Raw genomic sequence first — 23,118 nt, 5'->3', positions numbered from 1 at the left:
GAACTCAGCACATACTAAAGTATTTGAGTGTGTTTCATGCAACACTGGGTCAGATTTGGAGTTGTTACAGTGATGTGTTAAAATTCATAGTACCCAAGCCATCATTTCTAAGGGCAGTCAATCCAAAGTCCTTTCCATATACCCTGAGAACACCTTTCCTTCTAGTTCTTAAACCCTGTGGCTTGGTAGGTAGGCATTCTCACAGGTTCATAGATTAGGCAATTGTTTTAGGTCTAAAATCACTTATCTGAAATTCTTAAGGTCAGATGTGTTCCAGATTTATGAATATTCTGAATTTTACAGAGGTAACACAGTTCATATAAAGTCATTTCCAATAAGATCTGGGAACAGGCATTAAAAGGCATTTCCAGTAAGATCCGGGGACAGTACCTGCAATCAAACATGGTTCAATTTCTGCAGCTACTTACAAATATTCACGCAAGTGTGAATATCAGTCAAAGTCAGGTTTTGCAACCAACTACCTTTTGGTGCCGATCTCACAAAATGACTTTTTTTTCCCTCCACAAAACTTTTCAGATTTTAGAATTGCAGAGAAAAGATTATGGACCTATGTCAACAAACGTTGGGAGCTGAGAACTCATTGTCTGCCTGCTTCTAAAGAGACACATCCTTATACTCCTTTCTTAAGATTTTTTTTCCCCCTCTGGTTTTGACATTTTAATTACACAATTGATGGATGTTTAGTATCAAAAAAACTGGAGAATTAGAACACTAGGGATTTATATAATCAAACAACTGCCAGAAAAAATAACCCTAATCTGGAATCCTGTTGATTTAATCCCCAAATCCCACGATATACTTCCACTTCCTCTAGCCAAGGAGCTGACTTTGAAATGTAAGAAAGAGGCACGGGAAGGGCTGGGTCCCTTCTGAACATGACTGTGACTTGGCAAACACTCTGTACTCAAGAGGCATTAACACTTTGCTGAGGAATTTGGGGCCAGGCTCTCTGTCTTCCCCTGGCTCTGAAGGAAGGATGGAGAGGAAGTAACAGGTACTTTGGCAAGATAATAATGGGGAATAAAATTTAACCATTTAAGATACAATGATATACGCTTATTGTAGAAAAATGAGTCAAATAACTTAAGATTTCATTGTGGAACATGGCGTATGGCATAGAGTGATTTAAGCTTCAACTCACACTTTTAAGCCTGTTTTGTTATGAAAATGTACAGGCCAGGAAAACAACAAAACACCATAATCTATCTGTGTGGGGACAGATCCTAAAATAAAGAATGGTTGAGCTTTATGATGAGCATCCGGGTAATGGAAAGATTCTTCAACAAGACTACGGACGCACAGCCCCTCCTTGACCATTTTACTGAACCTCAGTACAACTACGGAGTTTTGTATGCCAAAGGAGACAAAGAGAATAATCTTAGAGGAAATTGCAATTCCTCTATAATAAAGTAGAGGAAATTGGAAAACTATTTTTAGTTTTGGGTTCTTAATGTAGTCAGAAATAGGCAAAACCAGAAGGAAACCTACATAAAGAAATGCGTATGTCCACACCTGCTCAGCAGTCCCTTCCTTTGGCTTTGCTTAGAGGGGGAAAGTTGTGGGGGGGGGGGGCAGGGAGAGTGGAAAGAAGGGAAGCCAGTCCACAACCAGGCCTTCGCCAGAACTGAGCTTCATGGTTCTGCTGGCTTCTCTGCTCTGCCACCAAGCTCATTAAACTGAATCGGTTCACTAGGGCAGAGATTAGTAATTGTCTCTCCTTTTACTCGCCCCAGAAAAACACTATGGCCTCTTTGCTTACCACTTCTTCAAATAAATATCCTCTCTGGACTTATGTTCTAGTCCGATACTTGTATTTGTGCAGGGTTTATCCGTGTTACTAGAGACTCTATGTGTGATGTAGCTACTGTCTGAGGACATGACAGGCAGGTGGTATAGAGCCGCATGGAAATGGACGTCTTGATGGTCTTGACAGTGGAACCCATGAGGGCAGAGGGAAAGTGAGCTCAGGGAGCCTCTGCAAAAATGTTCAGTAAATATATAATTGAACACATGGTCTCTGTTTTATATTGTATATATAAATATGTCTACAGTTTATATTTTATATGGTAACATATAATGAATAGTAGTCATCTCTAACGTACAGGTTTCCCCCTGTACCTGAAAGTGGAACGCTCCTATGAAACCTTTCATAAAGCGTAAAGGGTGTAAAGCAAAGAAGCAATTACCACTAATTTATAGGGGGAAAGTTTTAAGCATTCCCAGACACCTCCCCCCCCCCCCCCCCCCCCAAATAACCTCTGTTAGGTTTTTCTGATACCTTAGGACACATCTTGCCCATTTAACTGACGCACGACATAAATGGTCAGGCGGTGAGGGCTTGATGCTAAGAGGCTGCTGTAGTTCCCGGGGAGGGCGCCTGGGGGCGCCACTCTGCTGCTTCCTGCGGGGTAAACGCTGAGTGCGGTACACACCTGAAGGCTGTTTTCACCTCCTGCCTTTTTTCATAAAAGCACAAATCCTCTTGCGGTTCCTTTGAGTTAGTGAAAACAGGTACTAATGGAGGTCTTGCACAAACGTGAAGTGGCATAACGTGAACTTTTGCAGCGAGTGATACCTGTACATTCATTTATACCAAATAGGTAAAACAGAATCACAGTCCCCAAAGCCGGTAAGAGACAATAGTAAAGACTGGCCTCGATTGCCAAGGAAACGATGTCGATAATTTCACACCAGTGTTTGAAATCTGAGGTGTTATTAAGCCTTCTTCCTATGGCCCCAGGCCTTGTCTCCAAAACACTAGGACCAGGCTCACAGGATGTGCCATCAACATCTGAAGCAGAGCTTGCCTGGCAGGGATATCTTTTCAGGTTTTGGTTTTCTCATTCCACAGTTTATGTCTGACAGCAGCAACAGGTGTATAGAAAAGGAAACGAGATCCAAAAGGGCAAAGGCCACTTCCTCCTTCTGTCTTACACTCGGGCTCCACTGGCAGCCTGACTAGAAATCCACTGGCATGTGCACATAAGCAGACCATCCCAGATGGCCTGAACTTGGCAGCACGTAGCTCTGGAGCAGGTGTTTGGCTCTGTGTTTCTGTTAAGGCCCAGCCTGGACTCACTGTTAGCAGGAGACGCAGGGACACTATTCCCAACGCATGCTGGGTGGTATTCTAACATCTCCCGTAAGCTGGGTAAACAGTGGCTAGCGGGGCCTTGCTCTATTTCACAGGCTAGAGAGGGAGATCAATACCTCACAAGCCCAAAGCAAATGTGAATCATGAAATGTGATTTGTAAAAGGACTAAAAGAACAACAGGGAGAACACACTCCGGACTGGAACAGCCTGAAAGGGCTTTTCTGAAAAGCTAACAATGAACCTAAGCCCTGAAGGACAGAACCGACAAGATATGGAATATGGGGCAGGGAATTCCAGGCATGGGAAACAGATCTGCAAGGAAACAGATCTGGCAGGAAGTGGGGGAGGATGGCTGTCTAAACAAATAGAAAGAAGGCCACGGTGCACATCATATGAAGGAGGGGAAAATGACAGAAAGGCACACGCCAGCTCAGGAATTAAGATTTATATAAAATATGCTGGAACACAAATCAGAATGATATGATCTAATATTTATTTATTTATTTATTTATTTATTTATCTATCTATCTATCTAGAGCGAATGAGAGAGGGGCAGAGAGGGAGTGAAAGAATCCCAGGCAGGCTCCACGCTCACCATGGATCATGACCTGAGCTGAAATCAAGAGTCAGATGCTTACTTAACTGACTGAGCCACCCAGGTGCACCATGACCCAATTTCTGTATTTTTAAAGATCACTCTCACTGCTGTGAAGAGAAGGAACTAAAGGAAAGCAAATGGAATGTTAACTAAAGAAGAGATTCTGATGGTTTAGAAGAGAAGGCTGTTAGTGGAGATGCTGAGAGGTTGAAGTAATTGGGAACTCTTTCTGGAATCACTATAATGTGAGGGTGATGGAGAAAAAGAAGTGTCAAGATCTACCTCCAGGTTTCTATTTGGACCTAGAGGTGGCTCTATATGCCATCGCCCAGACTGGGAAAACTGGAGGAAGAAGAGGACTGGTGGAGGCCAGGGTGGGGGGCGGTGGGGGGTGGGGAGGCAGGGGTGGGTGGGTGGCCGGGGAGGGATTTGGAAGACAAGGGGAAGGATCAAGAGTTCATTATGAGTGTTCACTTGGCAATAGCCGTGAAATTTCTGAGTGTAGATGTCGGGTAGGCTACTGGATAGGAGTCAGAAGTTCAGAAAAGGGTTGTAGGCTAAAGACATACACTGGACAGTCACCAGCATATACAGGTGATGGGAAGCCGTGGCTATAAAAGAATGTGAGGCTACAAGAGAAGAGGGTTCAGCTCAGAGACAAACACTCTAACAACTGGTTGTATAGAGGCAGAGGGACAAGCAAAGGGAACTCAGTTGGAAAAGTCAGAGATAATGAATAAGAGAAAGACAAGGAATACCAGATGAGGGGGCACCCAGAGGCCAAGGGGTGGGGCGGGGAGGGGCCAGGGCAAGGACACAGGTTTGTCCCCTGTCTTGAATGCTGCTCAGGAAGTCTGATCACAAGAGGACTAAAAAGCATGCAGTGAGGTGGGCGGCACCTAGGGCTTCAGGAGTCTTAACAGGCACAAACCTGATGGAATAGTGGGGGCCTCACCCAACTGCATCTGGGGGAATGGTAAATCAGGAAGTGAGGAAGAGGGCTCACAATGGAGTGATAGGGTACAAGAACTGACCTTTAAGGCACTTATCTTTGAGGGGAAGAGGGAACCCTCCTTAGCTTGAAGGGATGGGATACATCTGGTTTCTCAGGGAAGTAGGTGGTGAGGTCATCTCAGCGGGAGGAAAATGGACCAGAGGTTTGAGTAGAGTAAAAGAATGAAATAGCCATGTCATAAAATGGTTTAAGTTTCTTTGAAAAACACAATAATGCTGCCAAGTGGTGCTGAGTCTCTATTTGACTTTGGTTGTCAAAAGTATGTATAACATCATCTCACCCGGTCTGTTTCCACTTCCCTCATCCTTCTCTGGAATCCCAAAGCCAGTTTCTGCCATTTTTCACATCGTGTGATGACAGACAATAATCCAACTTTCTAAGACTAATGAATCCCCCAACAGCTGCAAGGGCCAATCCCACACTTGAAGCCTCCACTGTCCCCTCTCCTATGCAGAGCGTCTGTCAGGCTTACCAACACAATAATAGGAAGGATGGAGGTGGCCTCCTTTCTTGTTTCTGCCCATGTTCCTGGAGGTCTACTATGCCCTGAGGGCCACAGAATATGACACAACTTTCCCTGGGAAGTGGGGTTAAGCATTGACCCTACTTGCTTCACTTTTCTGTCTCATGCTAATGATGGAGACAAATAGAATTTGCGGGCCGTGCCATATGTGGGCTACACAAAGATAAATAACCACATGCTACATGGATGGGGAAGGCAGAGAGGCTCATAGATAACAGGATACCCTATCCTATGTGCCATGAGTTTTCCAGTATGACATAAATAGTAAAATACTAATACGCACCCCAAACAAACACATCTACTGCTTCCCACTGTTCCTTGCTGTATCAGGGCAGAATCTTTGAAAAGCATCATCCTCCTTAAGTGCAGATCTAGACAATTAATCCTTTGACTTGGTTTTGAGCTTTTAAAGACATACATACCACCTACCCAAATGGATTCTTTACTGTTTCAAAGCCTGGAGCTTGAAGGAACATACATAAAACTTAATGTGAAAAAGCTGTGTAGTTAATCTTGACAAGCAGGCAACCAAGAAATTGATGTGCAGCTTTTAGTCTGACATCAATTTCTGACAATATCACTTTGAGCTCATTCTCTGGCACCAAGATCAAATGCCCTTATTTATAGGTCTCAAACAAAGAAGAGCCTAAAAAAGGAAGCCGCATTCAGCAGAAATCCTTCCACATAGAAATCCTTGCCTACTAGAACTTGCTCAAACGGAATTTTTTGTCTTTTTCTCGGCTTAGTAAAGAAGATGGTGAGCAAGGAAAAAAGAAAAAAACGTGTTAAAGTTCGTTTGCTTTCTCTTTCCTAAATCGGAATTTCATTTTTTAATTTTAGGCTTAGTTTAGCCATCACTGACTCCAAATGTGGTAGGAGAGTAAGTAAACTATTTCCCAGAGAAAATAACAACCAGAAAAATGACCAAAAAAAAAAAAAAAAAAAAAAAAGACAACCGTATTCAAATATGCTTAAGTCATCCCCTATAGGATACCAGTGGTTAAGAAGTTTAGTATACTAAAACCATTTTTCAAAAAAACACAGCACAATCAGAAGAGCAGCAAGGCTGTTGGAAAAAAGCAATTAAGTCACTCATCTCAAGTAGGAGAAGCTTTCCTATCAGCTCGAAAGTTTCATGGGCTCTACTCCCTTAGCACCTGCTGCTCAGTCCCTGACGGTTCTTTGGGAAGAACTTACCTCATCTTAAGACTTTCCTCTGGTACTACTGTCTGTAGGAGCATGACACACAAATCCAAAACCAAGGGAATTCATATGGCATTTAAATCCAAACAAATAGAACCACCATGCTACTCATAAAGATTGCATTCAAATATACTTTTCTTTTACCTTGGTCTTTTCACCGACAATGTTCTTTTCCAGTTCGGCTATTTTCCGGTTTAGATGATCCAAAATCTCCTTCTCTTTCATAAGTTCAGTTGTTTCAGATTTCTGTTCTCCATCCAAAAGAGCACATTCCATATCCAACTGGGGACACAAAACAAAGCTCAGAGGTGTTTCACTTTCAGAGAGATTCTCAACTGCCCACGTTAGAGATGCATTTTTAACAGCTACAAATTTCAAAAAGTACTACGTTATCAGCCGGACTTTGGTGCCATAGAGAACAGTTCCGAGAGTCCAGTTGAGATTCGGAATTCCTACGTAAGGAAGCTGGTGACCCACAATATATTCACTAAGAAATCTACCTATCATTTAATTTTTCTACTATAACCCCTCTTCTGCTTACTTCTCAATAATATTTTGCCGATTTGCTCAGATTCAGGCTCAAGCACGAACCATCTTGGGAGCAGCCGTGTCTTTCTTTGTCCACAGAGCATGGGAGGTGAAAATTACACCCAGTCAGCATGCAAGCAATGGATTCTTAGCAATGTCAGCAGGAGGGGCATCCAAGGGCTGTGTATAAGATGACAGGTGAGCAGTCCCCTTCTACTTATAGCTATCTGCATCATCTGTGAGTATAAACATGCTAGGCAGAATCATTTGTTCCTTCTTGCTCCATGGAGATACAGTAACAGACCATGTGTCTGTTTCCTCTCTGGTCTACAAAGCCCAGAAGCGAGGTCAAGGACTGATTCATACGCAAATCCCCCTGTGTACCAACATGATGTCCAACGCATAGTGAGCATATTCAGAAAATGTTTGTTGGATTTGAACTTGGAGACCTAAATATGTGGGACCTCAGCTGAGATCTGCATGTAGAAAGTCAGAAAACATACACTAGTTAAGACAAAATTGGTTATACCCAGAGTTCGTTAAAAATGGCTTCATATGTTTGTTTCATCTGACTTAAAAAAAAAGACAAGGAAAAAAGAAATATTTTAAAAAAGGTATTTTTACCCTATACAGGACTCACTGAAAAAAAAATGTTAACTCATGTTGATTTCTATGTATTCTGCTTCCAAAGCCTATGCCCTAATAGGCAGTAATATTTTTAAGCTGAAGGAAAGAGAGTTAAAAAGAGAAGGGTAAAAAGTCAAACCCTGGTTTATACCTCTCTGGAAGATTCATCCATCTGGTCATTTATATCTTTGATTTTTTGTTCAAGTTCCTCGAGGTTATTGAGAATTGCTATCCGGGTTTCTTCCATTGCTGCCAACTCCTGAATCCTTTGTTCTTCGTTTATACCCTCTGGGGTCTGCAATTAATCAACACAGAAAAGGGCTATTCACATTTCCACTCCAGAATTTCCCAATTTATAAACCAGTAGTAAGTCTAGTGTTTCACAGTCTCTGTGCCTCTTGGAATTCTAAAAGCATCCTTGTGATTGTTCAATTGGAATTGTGCATTTTCTCACAGATCCCCAGCAGTAAGGTTCTTAAGTTACCTCATACAAACCAACTTAAATTTACCAATTCATATCCTTTTAAAGCTGAAATAACTAAGAGATTTTACAGATGAGGAGGTTGTGGTCCATAGAAATTACAGTGACTGCTCTAAGGTTACAGAGGAAGTTTGGTATGGCCAAGAACTAGAACTAGAGCTAGACAAGACTTTTGACATCTTCCTCAGGGATCTCTTGAACAGGCTGCTACCCTCACGCCAAGCCCCATATTCTCTCCCGTCTCCAAGTGAGCACATCTCCTACAACGGTCTCTTCAATCTCCAGCCTCACTACTGCGTCCCACTACTAGGCTTATCTGCAGATGAGTATTCAGGCTGATTTGTTTCTTTTCCAACACATGGTGGAAAAGTGAGGACACGATACACTTGGCCCATTTCACCGAAATGTTCCATGAAGTGAAAAACCATGACAATACAAGACCTCGTTACTTTAGTGACTCCCCAGATGACTAAAAACGACACACTTAATATAAAGTCATGTTTCACTTGTGCTCGCACACTACTTACTGTCTTTATCCTACACTACTTTCTTCACGTCTAATGTTTAAGACACTCCCTGGGCCGATGGGCTTTTATGACACAAAATAGCACACTGGTTATCATTTGTAAAACCACTTCACAGAAAAACCTGTGTTCCCTTGGAAAGGAAAGTGAAAGTCAGGAAAGAAATTAAGTAAGAGAGGGCATACTTACACCCCATAGGTGTAACAGAGTTACCACAAATGCCCAGGAAATAAAGAAATATTTTAGGTCATACACATTTAGCCAAAATGGGACTGCCTATTGTTTTATGAAGAGAGTAGAGTGAATTGAAAATAGCCTCTTCTTTCAGGAATTTCCGATTAGTCACCCTAGATACCACCTGATAGAGATCAGTCTCTCTGTAGGTCAAGGGGTGCTGGGGGATTGGCACACTATTTACTTAATTTCTATCTCTCTTTGAAAAAGAAATTATTTCTTTTCATTAGTAAGTCAATCATCAAACAATTTCACAATTGCACAGTGAAAAGAGCAGCCTCCATAAGTAAATTATTGAAAATTACTCATAAATCGGTACAAAGAATATTCATACTAACCAAAGAGATCATTAACATTTGGTATGCCGTGCTAAGTTCATTTATTTAATGATCTTAAAAATAACTTTAGGAAGATAGCCATTATGTCATATTCTTTATTCATATTCTTTATTCTTTACCCTACTTCACTGCTCCTCACAGAGATTAAACAATTGAAATGCCACAGTATCTCCGGTTGATTCGCAGAGGTATGTGGACCTTCCAAGCTTTAACATTTAGCCCTTTAATGGCCATCTTCAATGCAGCATTTTACCAATTAAGAAAACAACTGCTGACCTTTTTTGATCACAGACAATGAATCTCATTGTCCTAATACTCAGGTGCCCGTTTTAGGGCGTGAGGGACGCCTGTAACAGTGAATGGCATTCCAAAATCACTGACGTGTAATCCTAGCAGGAAAGCCTCAAGAAGGCCAGTATCCTGTTGGGTCAACATTTCATATTAGATTTCAACCGCCAACAGGGTTTAAAAATATCTCTCTCACTTGGTGGAAGTAAAGCATTAGGAGAAAACAAAAACTGAACAATCTGCATAACTACAAACTTTCTAAGCAAGCAGTGGGTGAAGAAAGAGAACCGTGGCAATTATAAATGTCTAACTGAAAGTTTCTAAAAAATTTATCACCATCGGCATATTTGATAACAGACAACTTGAGAGGCTGTTTATAGCAATAAATGCTCTCTAGGAAACGGTTGTTCTTTTTGTTATTTATAAAAAAGCAATAGCTTCCAAAGGCATTATAAAACTCTGAATGGTTTGTGATAGAATGGGATGAAAATATTATTTACACATGTATGAACATCTCTAAATATCCCTTCTTTGAGGTAACCTGGCCTCCACAGAGAAAGGGGAGGGAGAGTAGGAACAAGACACTTTGTAGCTGCCTTCCCCCCTCCCCCCCAATCTCTTCTTAGAAACGTCTTGCAACCAGAGGAAGTTACAAGTGTGAGGGTTGTCCACTGTAGACAGAATGATTACTAAAAAGAGAAGAAAGAAAAAGTTCTCGAGGAAAAATAACATTTTTTTCTCAAATAACTAAATGAGGTGATGGATGTTAGCTAAACTTGTGGTAATCATGTCACAATATGTGTCGGTCAGGTCATGATGCCATACACAGACGAACACGGTGCCGTGCGCCAATCCCATCTCAACGTGACAGGAAAAAAGGGAGAAAGAAGAGAGAGCTACTCTCAGCTTTCACCTCAGGGAGAGGAAGACAAGTTCACAAAAGCCAGTTAAAATTAGCCTATTTCTAAGGTCATCGGTATCTTTAAGTGTTAGGTAAAACAAGTTCCAGAATGGTAAATCTCAGGTTTCCTAAATATCATTAAAATCTTCATTTCCTTAAAGCAGCTTAGAGTGTTTTCACATTCTTCTCCACTCATCCTTAGATCGATTAATAACAAACACTGTCCTTTGCTAAGCCAGGAATTCAGCGAGCAGATGACTAAGAGAAAAGCGTCCAAAACAAATGGGCAGGACTTTTAAGAAAGCATTCTTCTGTCTGTTGTCTTGAAGTAACATATATCTGTCTCCAAAAAGTAATAAATGCAAACCTCCCTCCTTGGAACTCATCCCCCTCACTTGCTGCCTGTCTAAGCTGTTGCCTGTAACCAGAGGTGCCTTTGATATTTCCTGTCTCGAAAGGATACACGGTCTTATATGTCTTGCCACAACGGAGGCTGCTGGAAGCTTCAGAGGCCTCCTTTTCCACAAAAGCATATTTGAGCAATTAAAAACATCTGCCATGATCCACCCATTTACACACCAGCAGCTTTCTTGTCACAGCCCTCTTCAGGAGGAAACCTGTCTCCCTAAAGATTGTCCTTAGAGAGAGACACACACAGCTTACTGTTTTAACAAAAATCTGGCAGCTGTCCATGATGGAAGAAATGGGAAAGGATTTTAAATGTAAAGGAAGCCACGGACTTCAAAGAAAACCCAGTGGTTGATGAAAACAGCTCAAGTCTTCAAACGGTGGGCCATTTACTTTGCCTGAACACAAACGACTTTTGATTTGCCCCCCAGATCCTAGTTTCTAACAGTTACAACATTCTGGCAATAGAGACAGATGTCCTATTCAGAACTGCTCTCCACTGAGAATGAGGAAGGTCAATGTGGTCATCAGGAGAAAGAAGGATTGCACATTTCCGAGTCCTAATGCAGATGAAGAAGGGACTCAGAAGGTAGATGTGGACTGCTAACTAGGAACACTGAAAAAGTCTTGTTGTGGCCAAAGACAAAACAAACACACCAATTCCTCCTGAACTATACTCCATGTGATAAACTACCTCCAGAATTAGGGATCATGATGACGTCTTTCTCTTAACCAGTTTGTGTCCCTCTTATAACAAAAATTTAACTGATATATCTTTTTTGGTTTTGATCCTTTGGCCATAATTGCCATGAATCTCAGAATTGAACTTAATGATCAGCGTTACTTAATAACCTAATCCTGTCTATTTAACTAAGTAAATTCTTGTGATTATGGTTTCTGTTTTTTCCTCCTTATTACCACTTTTTGTGTGTTTATTTTATTCCAATAAAATTTATATCTTATTACGGCTCTCTTATGACCTTTCTAGAAAAGACATAGGACAATTTTTAATTTCATTGAAAAAAGATTCCTAACTTATGTGAAAAAAGTAACACCAGAAGATTCTCCTTCAATTCCATTTAAGAAATCCTCAAATTCAGAAGACATTTTAAAATCAATATACAGCCAGGAGACTGAGTAATAATTATGACTAACTGTGAATCTTAAACTCTTATATATCTAAAAAATATCAGGAGTAAAGTCAAGGGGAAAACCACTCATGATAAGAGACTAATTTTCTTATAACTCTCACTACTTAGTAAAAACAAGACAATTTTTAAAAATGAGTGAAGAACGTGAAGAAGTGGGTCAAAATACAACTTAACGACTAAAATATGAAAAGATGCCCAACTTCATGCATAGTTAAAGACAAGCAAATTAAACACCAATTAATCAGGCCAATTGAAGAATTTTGATAATATACAGCCTTGGCAAGTGTATGAAGAGCAAGGGGTGCCCATAAACTGTTAGCGAAAGTGTCGCCTGGAAATATACAGTCTTTTCAGAGTATAATTTGGAATAATTGACTAACATGAATAATATGCAAACTCTTTCATCCATTAATTTCAATTTTAGTAAGTGATCTTGCAGATACATTTGCACAGTGGTGCAAATATATATATAGACATATATATATAGGTATATATATATATATCTGTATAGATATATCTGTATAGATTATCTATCTACCTATCTATACATATATATATATATGTGTGTGTGTGTGTGTGTGTGTGTGTATACACACACACACACACACACACACACACATACTAGAATATTTGCTGCATATAGGTTTTATTAATAAAAAAAGTAGAAAACAATTTAAATAGTATTTCCAGGGGTGCCTGGGTGGCTCAGTCGGTTAAGTGTCTGATTCTTGGTTTCGGCTCAGGTCATGATCTTTCAGTTTCATGGGTTAGAGCCTTGCATCAGGCTCCATGATGACAGCATGGAGCCTGCTTGGGATTCTTTCTCTCCCTCTCTCTCTGCCCCTCCCCCACTCGTGCTCTGTCTCTCTCAAATAAACTTAAAAAAAATAATAAAATAACTAGTATTTCCAAACAAGAGAATACTATTCAGCTGTTGAAAAGAATGAGGCAGAGCTGTGTGTACTGAAACACAAAGATGTGTAAGACATTTAGTGAGGAAAGAAAGACCAGAACGCTATGTGTGTGTATCTGTACATCTGTGCCTATAACATGGGGCTTTGTATATGCACAGAAACATTAAGAAGGCAGGTAAGATACTTTGTGTTTATCTCTCAGGTGTACAACTGGGAGAGGGCAGAGAAAAGAGAAACTTCCTTCTTCTTACTTTTCTGTACTGCTACATTTTTTACAGTGCAAATTTGTTACTTCACACTAAACACCCTAATTTGCTGCACATTGTTTAGCTAATTACCTCTTAAATGGAAGCTTCACTGAAAACATTTTGGAAAACAAGCACGGTAAAACCTCTAGTCTCTAGGCCAATGCAGATGCAGAGAGCCCCAGGCCCTAAATCCTGGTCTTTCTTGCTCTGTAGCCTTTACCTTCGGTAGGATACTAAGATAAGCGGACTCGTTGGAAGGTTTCAGGAAGGCAGACGTGAGGTCCCTGAGCAGGTCCTCATTCCTGATGCTCCTGGGGGAAAGGAAGCTGGCACTGCTCTGACCAACGCCCCCGAAGACCGCCAAGTCCGTCTCTTGGAGAGAGCCTTTCTGGTGGCACCTGTATCTGGTTTCAGGGCTCATCACGGCTTCTTCAAACACAGACTCCTCATCAGACAGCTGCAGCTTCTCGAGCTCCTTATTGATTTTCTGAACATCTGCCACGGTGGTGCCAGTGGACAAGTGACTGTCGGGCTTTGTGTATTCAGCACAGAGACTGAGGATCGTCTCCAGACGCTGTCTCTCCTAGAACACAGAAGACGGGAAGGTCAGTGAGTGTGTGAGAATGCAGACAATCACAAATAAAAAGACTGAAGAGGCTGGGACCACTGGCAATTTCATCCCACAGGTAAATCCATTTTTAAGTTTACTTATGTACTTATTTACTCACATAGAGAGAGCATGTGCACGAGAGGAAGAGAGAGAGAGAGAGAGAGAGAGAGAGAGAGAGAGAGAATCCCACACCGGCTCTGCACTGTCAGCCTAGATCCCAATGCAGGGCTCGAACTCAGGAATGGCGAGATCATGACTTGAACTGAAATTAAGAGTCGGCTGCCCACCCGAGCCACCCAGGTGCCCCTCAATCTCCTTTTTAAAAAATCTCCACCCTCCTTCCATTTCTATCTCTCTGCCTCTAACATATTAGCCAACTTAACTCTTGCACTTAAAATTAATTCTCTAACATCCTAGACAAATAGATGCACAAAAAGATGAATACTACTTAGAGGATCTTTTAATTTAAAATATAATTTTTTTTGAAATTTTTTCAATATTTTTTTCTTGACATGCTTCAAATTTTTCTATACTTTTCTTACATCTTCTCACAAGATAAAGGTCTTTTCCACCATTTTCTCACATGAGTAATTAAAATTATAAAGAAGTAGAGGGACACCTGGGTGGCTCAGTTGGTTAAGCATCTAACTCTTGATTTCAGCTCAGGTCATGATCTCATGGTTCGTGGGTTCAAGCCCCACATAGGGCTCTGTCAGTGCAGAGTCTGCTTGGGATTCCCTCTCCCCCCGCCCCGTTCCTCCCCCACTTGTGCTCTCTCTCTCTCAAAATAAATTAATAAACACAAAATAAAAATCAAGAAAAAATAAAATTATAAAGAAGTAGAAATATTGCATAAAAATGAAAAACTCTTCATGTCAAGTCCAGATAGAAAGACATCAAGGTATTTCAGATTCTGATACCATTACATCTTTGGTTCAGTTAACTGAAAAATAAAATGATAGTTCACTTGCTTACAAAAATCAATATAAGGGGTGTCTGGCTCAGTCGGTTAAGCATGTGACTCTTGGTTTTGGCTCAGGTCATGATCTCATGGTTCGTGGGTTCAAGTCCTGCATTGGGCTCCACACTGACAAGTCAGCCCGCTTTGGGATTCTCTCTCTCTCTCTCTCTCTCTCTCTCTTGCTCTCACTCTGTCCCTCCCCTGTACATACTCTCTCTTTCTCAAAATAAATAAATAAACTTAAAAAAATCAATACACAGGCCATTAATATCTATAACAATACCACTACTGACCCTTCACCAAGTTTCCCATGCAAAACAAGTAGATATTGATGTTTTTGACTTTAAGCAAATTCACTTATACATTTGTGAGGCATAGGATATAATTTATGAGATACTTATCATAAGCCTGGATAGCACTCTTTGGGGTGGGGAACCTCAACATCTTTGCCTCCCACAATAATTCCAAGGCCAAAGTGAAAAGAAAAATGATAAAATAACAACAACAACAACAAAACCCTGTTGTGGTTATATGTACCACATTGAAAACAGAATTCGGAAGCCTTCCATAGATAAACATTTTCCAAACTGGTTATCAGTAACAAAATAGAACACTTTTAAGTAACACTGGGCTGCTATTTTCACTTTCTAATGGCAGCTAATTTATAAAGACAAAATTCTGGCAGTCAGCTCTTTACTAGTTGAAGGACCATCTAATAGAAAAGTTAAATTGGAACAGAACAACATTATTCCCTGGTTTCCATTAAAATACATGAATTAAGTGACAAGACAGAAAAATTTAAGTCGTATCTGGCTTTTATCCGTCTTCTAAAAAGTATGCCCCCCCCCAGCCCCCGCAAATACAATAGCTTGATCAAAAGGACTATTAAACTGGCTCCTCTAAGCCCCCACCTCCCTTTCACTGACTGAACTTCTGGTCTCCAGCTGCAGCTCTGTCCTCATGGCCTCGTCCCACGGAAGGTACTCATAGCCGCACAACCTCTTCCCACGCGCTCCTGCATCCTGCCCATCCAGGAGCCCGGTGTTTATTTATCTCTGCAGCTGCCACCGGCTGCCAAGCCCTACCCACCTCAGCTTTATGGGGAGGGGGGGGGGGCACAGCCCTCATTGCCTTATTTGAAACTCCTTCAACAATCAAGAAACGTTTACATGGGAATTTGCAAAAAACAACGTTCTAGGGCATAGGTCAAGAGAGGGACAGGAACGAGGTGTTATATTTTAACCCTTCTCAACAGCATCTGCGTTAGAAGCTACTGCTCATCTCCAAAGAAAAGTTCTTCTTTCTGCCATTTGGGGGACTTAAGTTGAAGCATCTAAACTCAGTCTTTACTGACCTTTACAGATCACAGTGTGTGTACATTAGCCTGGACATTACTTACATGTGGGATTATCTGAAAGTCGTCAATTCCCATTTACCGGGGCTTCGGCGAACAGCATGGTCTTCAAAAGCACGAAGGGTATTTCTGCCTAGCCTGTCAGACACGGCAAAATTCCTCCCACATCTCCTTCCCAAAATAGTTGCTTTTGCTGCCAGTGCTATTGCTTAATTCCACGGGGAATAAATGATCCCAGCCTTAAGATGAATGCTATTTCAGACAGTGAAATGCAGTATTCAAAGGCCTGTGCACAGGAAGTGTGGTCTACTGGTATGTGCTTCTCTCTATTCTTATCACCCCGTTCACAGCCAATCTGTCCAGGCTTGAGTCACACACACATGCGGTCCTGCTGCCCGTGAGTCTAAAAGAAATCCAGGCTGTGCTGAGACACACTGGCCCCATGAAAGCTGCACCGAAGAAAAATAAACTGATGTCGAGAAGTGCGTCAGAAGAGAGTCTGCGAGGCATTTTGGAAAGCACTATATGAAGCCTTTTAAGGAAAACCCTGTACAGAATGTACGCTCATAAAATAATTCTCCCCTGAGCCCTCTTCACTCTGGAGTCCTGCTGCTTCCCACCCATCACACCAATATTCTCCATTCTGGGGGACCTAAAACCAGGGTGCCCATTCCAGACCAGGACACTTTGGAGACCCAAACAGGGCACTGTTAAGAATTATGCTGGTCGGGGCGCCTGGGTGGCGCAGTCGGTTAAGCGTCCGACTTCAGCCAGGTCACGATCTCGCGGTCCGTGAGTTCGAGCCCCGCGTCAGGCTCTGGGCTGATGGCTCGGAGCCTGGAGCCTGTTTCCGATTCTGTGTCTCCCTCTCTCTCTCTGCCCCTCCCCCGTTCATGCTCTGTCTCTCTCTGTCCCAAAAATAAATAAAAAAAAAAAAAAAAAGAATTATGCTGGAACGTCAAGTACCACCAGGGACTGGCAATGAGATGAGTGGCCCCCTACCTAAAACTCCATTTCATCTGGCGCTTCACCTGGCCACCTGCCAAGTTGGGAGGGCCACCCTCTTGAAGATGTCCAGTTCCTGCCCACGTCTCCCAATCAGCATTCTGCTGTGCATTCTTCTGAGAAGCCGTTTGTGCACGGCCTATGCATCTGATTGGCACAAAACATTGGTGTTATGGGCTTGGAAAGTAGGTCATTTGAATCAAATTATTTTAAATACATTTTTTTTGATCTCCCTCACTATTTTCCTTGCCTCCTCTCCACATACTGCATATATTACAGAACGCTTGGAATGGGGGCACGGGATCTTAAAATATATACCTGAAGAAAACGGTGTGCAATTCTTTCCCTCGGCAATTAGAAAAAAAAAAAAAGTGGCAGACTGAATGTGTTTTGACCTCAGAGCTTTCTTTCTTTGTCAGAGGAACGTGTCTAGCAATGCCTCACTGCAGTTCACAGCCCTCCATCAGGGACCTCGTCCATCTGCCAACCCCATCCATCTCCTGGTAACCAACAGCAGCCAGTCTAGGCCCCAGGACTGTAAGTGTAATGCACAAACAAACCGTGCAAAAAACCAGTTGCTGATACCCAAGCACAGCTGAAATCTTTACTAAACTCCTTCCGTTATAGGTAACTATGTCGGGTCACTTGTTATATAAAAGAAAGGGTCAACTTTTAGTGGTTAGAAATAATTTAATTGAAAGAAGGTATTTTTTCTTAAGAGGACCTACTATAACTGCTATGTATGGGCCATACTTCTATCTCCTGTTAGCCCTAGAGATTCAATAAAGACCTATGAAGTTACTCTCTGGCCATTAATGTGGATACACACATGGAAAGAGACAGCAAGTCTACCTTTACATCCTTAGCAAAAGGCACAAATCGTCAATTAAAGCAAAGGGTGGTAAAGGAGCTTTACAGAAAACCAATAGATTCACATATAAGGAAGTAGTAGACAAAAATTCCAGGAAGACAAATTTGAGTTGAGTCCTTGGGATAAATATGAGTCCGTGTGAGGTGTTGGACAGTGGCATGGGCCGGGCATTTCTTTCTTTCTTTCTTTAATGTTTATTTATTTACTTTGAGAGAAAGAGAGAGCACACACACAAGTAGGGGAGGGGCAGGCAGAGAGGAAGAGAGAGAATCCCAAGCAGGCTCCATGCTGTCAGCACAGAGCCCAACGAGGAGCTCAATCCCATGAACTGTGAGATCATGACCTGAGCCGAAACCAAGAGTCGGATGCTCAACCGACTGAGCCACCCAGGTAACTTGGGATGGGCATTTCTATAAAGGAACCATATGCGCAAAGGCATAGAGCATGGAATAACACAGTATGCTCAGGGATTAGCAACTATTTTGCGGCTAGAGAGACGGGATTCTTTGGAGAAAGAAGGACGAAGTACACGCAGGGAACTGGGTCAACTTTCTCTTTGTATCAGGACTTAGCAAATACCAACAACCCTAAATGAAACACCAGCAAGAGTCAGTGGCCCTGGCCTAAAAGTGGATGGCAGAATGAGATGGAGCTGACCACAAGTAAGCAGAATTTCCAGGATTCCATGAACACATTCTGATGTCTCACTTAGGCGGGACAATTGGGAGGTAAAAAACAGAAGCAATGGCTAAAAGTCTTTTATGTGAGTCTATTGGTTTTTAGAGATAAATCCCTTGGGGTAGTACCTGGGGCAATTATGATCAATTCTCATCTTTTTGGACACAGGGTAAAATGGCTTTTCAATTCCCCACCCCTACACCACATATGATCACCAAACTTGCATTGGCCAACGAAGTGTGAGAAGCAACGTGTGTCACTTCTGCCTGGACAGCCAGTGCATGATTCATTACATGTCTTGCTATGCCATGGCAGAGTGGCACTCCAGATGGTGCTGGCTCCATGAACTTGGACCCTGAGCCAGGAAATGTGGAGCAGAGACCTCATTCAACCCATGCTGGCCATGGAGAGTGAAGGAGAAACAGATCCATGTTGTTTTAAGCCTGAGAGAGATTTTTTTCTTTCGTTTTCTCCACAGAAGCCCATTATGACTGATAAGCCTTGCTTAATTTCAAGCAGGTAATGGGCCCAAAAGTTAGAGATGAGAGCCTCAGGGATCCTACTAAAGGCAGCTCATTTATTTTCTGTGTCATTTAGAATGGGCCTGGCCCAGAGAGGGCTCAGGCCTTTGCTGTTGGCTTCTGGAAGGTACTCTATGTCATACCTGATAGGATTGTCTTTGTTTAGCATCAGGTTGGACACTCCTGATAATCGCTCTCTGGGTGAGGGCTGGCCACTCCAGAAAGACAACCATGTGATTTTTTTTTGGGGGGGGGGGGGGGGCTGGGAGGCATGTGATATCAGTCAACCTGGAGATAAGATTAACCAAGTTGACAACCCACCAATCGGTCATGCCTACATGATGAAGTCCTAATAAAAATCCTGGGCACTGAAGCTCAGGAAGGTTTCCCTGGCTGCCAATTCTCCATGCGTACTGTCACGCACCAATGCAGGTAGACTAATACTCCCAGTGCCACAGGGAGAGGGCAGTAGAAGTTTCGCATTTGGAACCTCCTGACTCTGCATCTCTTCCCTGGCTGATCCTTTATCGTAGATAAAGAAAATAAATAAATGATAATCCTGTAATAAGTGATAATCCTGACTTTAATAGCTTTCAGTGGGTTCTGTGAGAACTTCTAGTGAGTTAATGAACCTGTCGGTGGTTTCTGGGAGTCTCTCAGTTTGTGCTTGGTGTCAGAAGAGAGGGCAGTCTTATGCGGAGACAAGCATCCTTTAACCTCGTAACTTGCCTTCACATTTCCAGAATATTGCCTTGGTATTATTATTATTAAAAAAACATTTTTTCTTTGTTAGAGAGAGAGAATGCACAAGTGTGGGAGAGGGGCAGGGAGGAGAGAGAGAGAGAGAGAGAGAGAGAGAGAGAGAGAGAGAGAATCTTAAGTAGTCTCCATGCTCAGCATGGAGCCCAACACTGGGTTTGATTCCACGACCCTGGAATCACGACCGGAGCTGAAATCAAGAGTCGGACGCTCAACTGACTGAGCCCCCGGGGAGCCCTGCCTTAGTAGTATTTTTATCAGTTTAGGACAACTGATCTGATAAAGAAATTGTATATACAAGTGAGGAGTTTTCATTTTTGTGGTTTTACAAATTATCTTTATAAAAGTCAGTTTAATGTCTAGTTAAGAACATTTTATATTACGGTCTACCTGGGAAGTCTACCTTCAGGCTTGTGGTCAGGGAAGCGCTTTATTCTGCCATCCATCATTTAAAAAGCATGTACGTGTGTGCCCCATCGGAGGACTGCACTGGAGAGAGGCCCATCTGACAAATGAAAGAGCAATGGCTTTGTATGACTGTATCTGTTCTGGAGGCAACTGCAAGTTATCTGAAGAGTTACTGAATAATGTGACGGCTACTACTTGAACATCAAGCATTTGTTATGTGCAGGCTACTATCAGGATTTTGTATCATGTATTCCTATTCTGCCTCCATAATAATGGATAACCAGATACTGAGGGAGGGTAAGGCATCTGCAGATAATCAGGGCACTCGGTGATTTTTCAGTACCCTTTTCTCAAATACAGTCAATGCACTCAAATACACAAACACACTGTCTAAGGAGATCAAGGTCATCCTGCTCAATGCCCTAAACTTTCCTCCTCTACCTCTTTCTATATATTGGGTCCACCTTTCTTCAATGTACCGCGGTGGCTAACAGCATGAACTCTGGAGCCAGACCGCTTCAGTTTGAATGCTGGTTCCGTAGCTACTTGCGTGGCCCTGGGCAAGTCATGTAGCTTCTGTGAGTCTTAGTTCTTTGTGTATGAAGCGTGGAATTGCTAGAATATCTTTCTTGTATGGTTGTCATGAGGATTTTAAAAATAGCATATATAATAGTTTCTGAAACACACTACATTTAATTTAAGTGTTAGCACAGGTGTCTAAGGAGAGTCCCTCAGTCTCTCCAAGGTGAAGTCCTCTGCCTGAATCACTACATCCACATTCCCTCCTCCCATCTTTGTGGTTTTATTCTACCAATTATCCCTCTCCTACATTCTTATTTCTTCTTTGTTGACTCCTTCGCCTCTGTCTGCAAATGTACTCAAATCCCCTCCTTCCCCCTGCCCCAAGAAAAAATAAATTATCATCACTGGAGCACCCCATAGATTTACTATCCTACTTCCCTATCTCCCTTCAAACCCAAAATGCACTCTCAGTCTCAAATAAGTTACCAAAGCTCAACACTTCACTTCCCATCCTTCCCAGCCCTTGGGAATCTAGGATAGTGTGCCCTGCCTTCATGCAGAATAGATACTCTGTAAGAGAAGGGGTACCTCCCACTTCTCCAGGAAAATTAGGAGTAAAGTGAGCGGAAAGATGAAAAGCTTTGAAATAAAGATATCAGGACTCCATGAAGAAAGCTCAGTGCTTCTCTCTGTAACCATATATTGTAAGGATATGTGGGGAAATTGAATTCTCTCTCCCACAGAACCACTGGATCTTCAGAGCAGAACCTGTGTCTAAGTCTGATTTAATGGGAAGAGCAAAGATTTGGATTTGAAGTTCTGGCACTTACCAGACTTAAAACACAGAAGCACTGAACGAGTTCAACCTTCTGAATTTCTATAATCTGGTCTGCAAAACACAGATGATAAGATCGGCACCAACGTTAGAGTTCTTGTGAGAAATCAGTAAAGGAGCGTGTGCGGGATAAAGTTTTATTCTAAAGAATAAGTTAGTGTCTGTCACAAGGCAAGTGCTCAGTGCTTGTTATCAATGATTAAAGAGGATTTCCATAAAAAAAAATGGAAGTGAAATAGATAATTGTCTTGTGGCTCCCAGGCAACCATCACGAATACAGGAGTCCTCCCTTAGGTGAGGGGGATATGTTCCAAGACCCCCGGGATGTACCTGAGACCACCGATGGTACTGAGCCCTATATACACTATGGTTTTTTCTATACATACTCATCTGTGGTAAAGTTTAAGGTATAAATTAGGCACAGTAAGAGATGAACAATAAGAAGTAATAATAAAATACAACAATATAACAATACACTGCAATAGAAGTAGGGATGTGGTCTTTCTCAAAATATCTTATTGTACCGTACGCACCCTTCTTATGGTGATGTGAGATGATAACGTGCCTACGTGATGAGATGAAGTGAGGTGAATGATGTAGGTCTTGGGACATAGCGTTAGGCTGCTACTGACCTTCCGATGGTAGGTCATAAGGAGGATCAGCTGGGTCTAGACCGAGGTTGACAGTGGGTAACTGAAACCAGGGAAAGTAAAATTGCAGATAAGGGGGGGATTACTGTACTAATAAACAAGCAAGTCTAAAAGCCAAATCCAATTGTTCTCAGTGAAAGGCAACACAGGAAAAATACGTCATGCGGCCAAATGTCTCCCTGAAAAATTCACAGATCTGTGGGGTTCTTCTGCCAGTCTGGAAGGAGAGAAAAATTCCTCCACTGCTCAAAACTCCCTCCCCGTGTGGTGCATCACATGCCTGAGCTTTGGGCAACAGAGGGCTGCCCAGTTGCCATAGTAACCCAGGGAGGAAGGAATCTTTTCAGTCACTCACTGCCATTTGGTCCCTGTATCCCAATCAATACAGGGCAACATAGATTTCCCACAGCAAGAGTAACTTTTAGAAAGAACTGCCCTCCAAAAAATCCATGTTCCTCTCCAATGCACACACTTCATGCTTGACATAAAACGCAGATTTATATTTCACACTGCCTGTGGCTACACCTCATACTCGAGAGACCATTAGTGTTCCTGCCCTATGAGTACGTGCATCATTCAGATACCTGAGGACCTTATCATATCCTGTCTTTGCTCAGACTCAGACAAAGAAACTCAGTTGTTTTAATCTCATTTCATAAATCAATCTCTCACACTGCAGATTATTTTTTTTAATTACCATTACTCACTGGTGTGTCAGCTCTTAAACCTACTTGCCCCTCCTATTTCTTTTTTTTTCTTTTTGCCCCTACTATTTCTATCTATGTCCCTATTTTAGGAGCTTGTAATTAAGATATATATATAGATACGTATTTGTATATATAATTAG

At 42.0% G+C, this 23,118-nt stretch overlaps 1 protein-coding gene across 20 annotated transcripts in view; it reads right to left on the bottom strand.

The window, feature by feature from the left end:
* PHLDB2 (pleckstrin homology like domain family B member 2) overlaps positions 1-23,118 on the bottom strand; it is a 229,042-nt gene that overhangs the window by 53,648 nt on the left and 152,276 nt on the right. For 17 of the 20 annotated variants that reach the window (XM_060640043.3, XM_060640051.3, XM_060640050.3 and 14 more), the window contains 3 exons: positions 13,318-13,680; positions 7,762-7,905; positions 6,600-6,737 (listed from right to left, as the gene is read on the bottom strand). In XM_060640043.3, coding sequence (XP_060496026.2) covers positions 6,600-6,737; positions 7,762-7,905; positions 13,318-13,680 — 645 coding nt within the window. Of the gene's footprint in view, positions 1-6,599; positions 6,738-7,761; positions 7,906-13,317; positions 13,681-15,579; positions 15,680-16,067; positions 16,173-23,118 lie in introns of those variants that run through there. The other 3 variants (XM_078452987.2, XM_078452985.2, XM_078452986.2) reach the window with 3 other exon arrangements.

This window comes from Panthera onca, chromosome C2 (genome assembly GCF_046562875.1).
Source record: "Panthera onca isolate mPanOnc1 chromosome C2, mPanOnc1 haplotype 2, whole genome shotgun sequence".
Taxonomy (NCBI): Eukaryota; Metazoa; Chordata; class Mammalia; order Carnivora; family Felidae; genus Panthera; species Panthera onca.
This window is presented reverse-complemented; position numbering and strand designations above follow the sequence as displayed.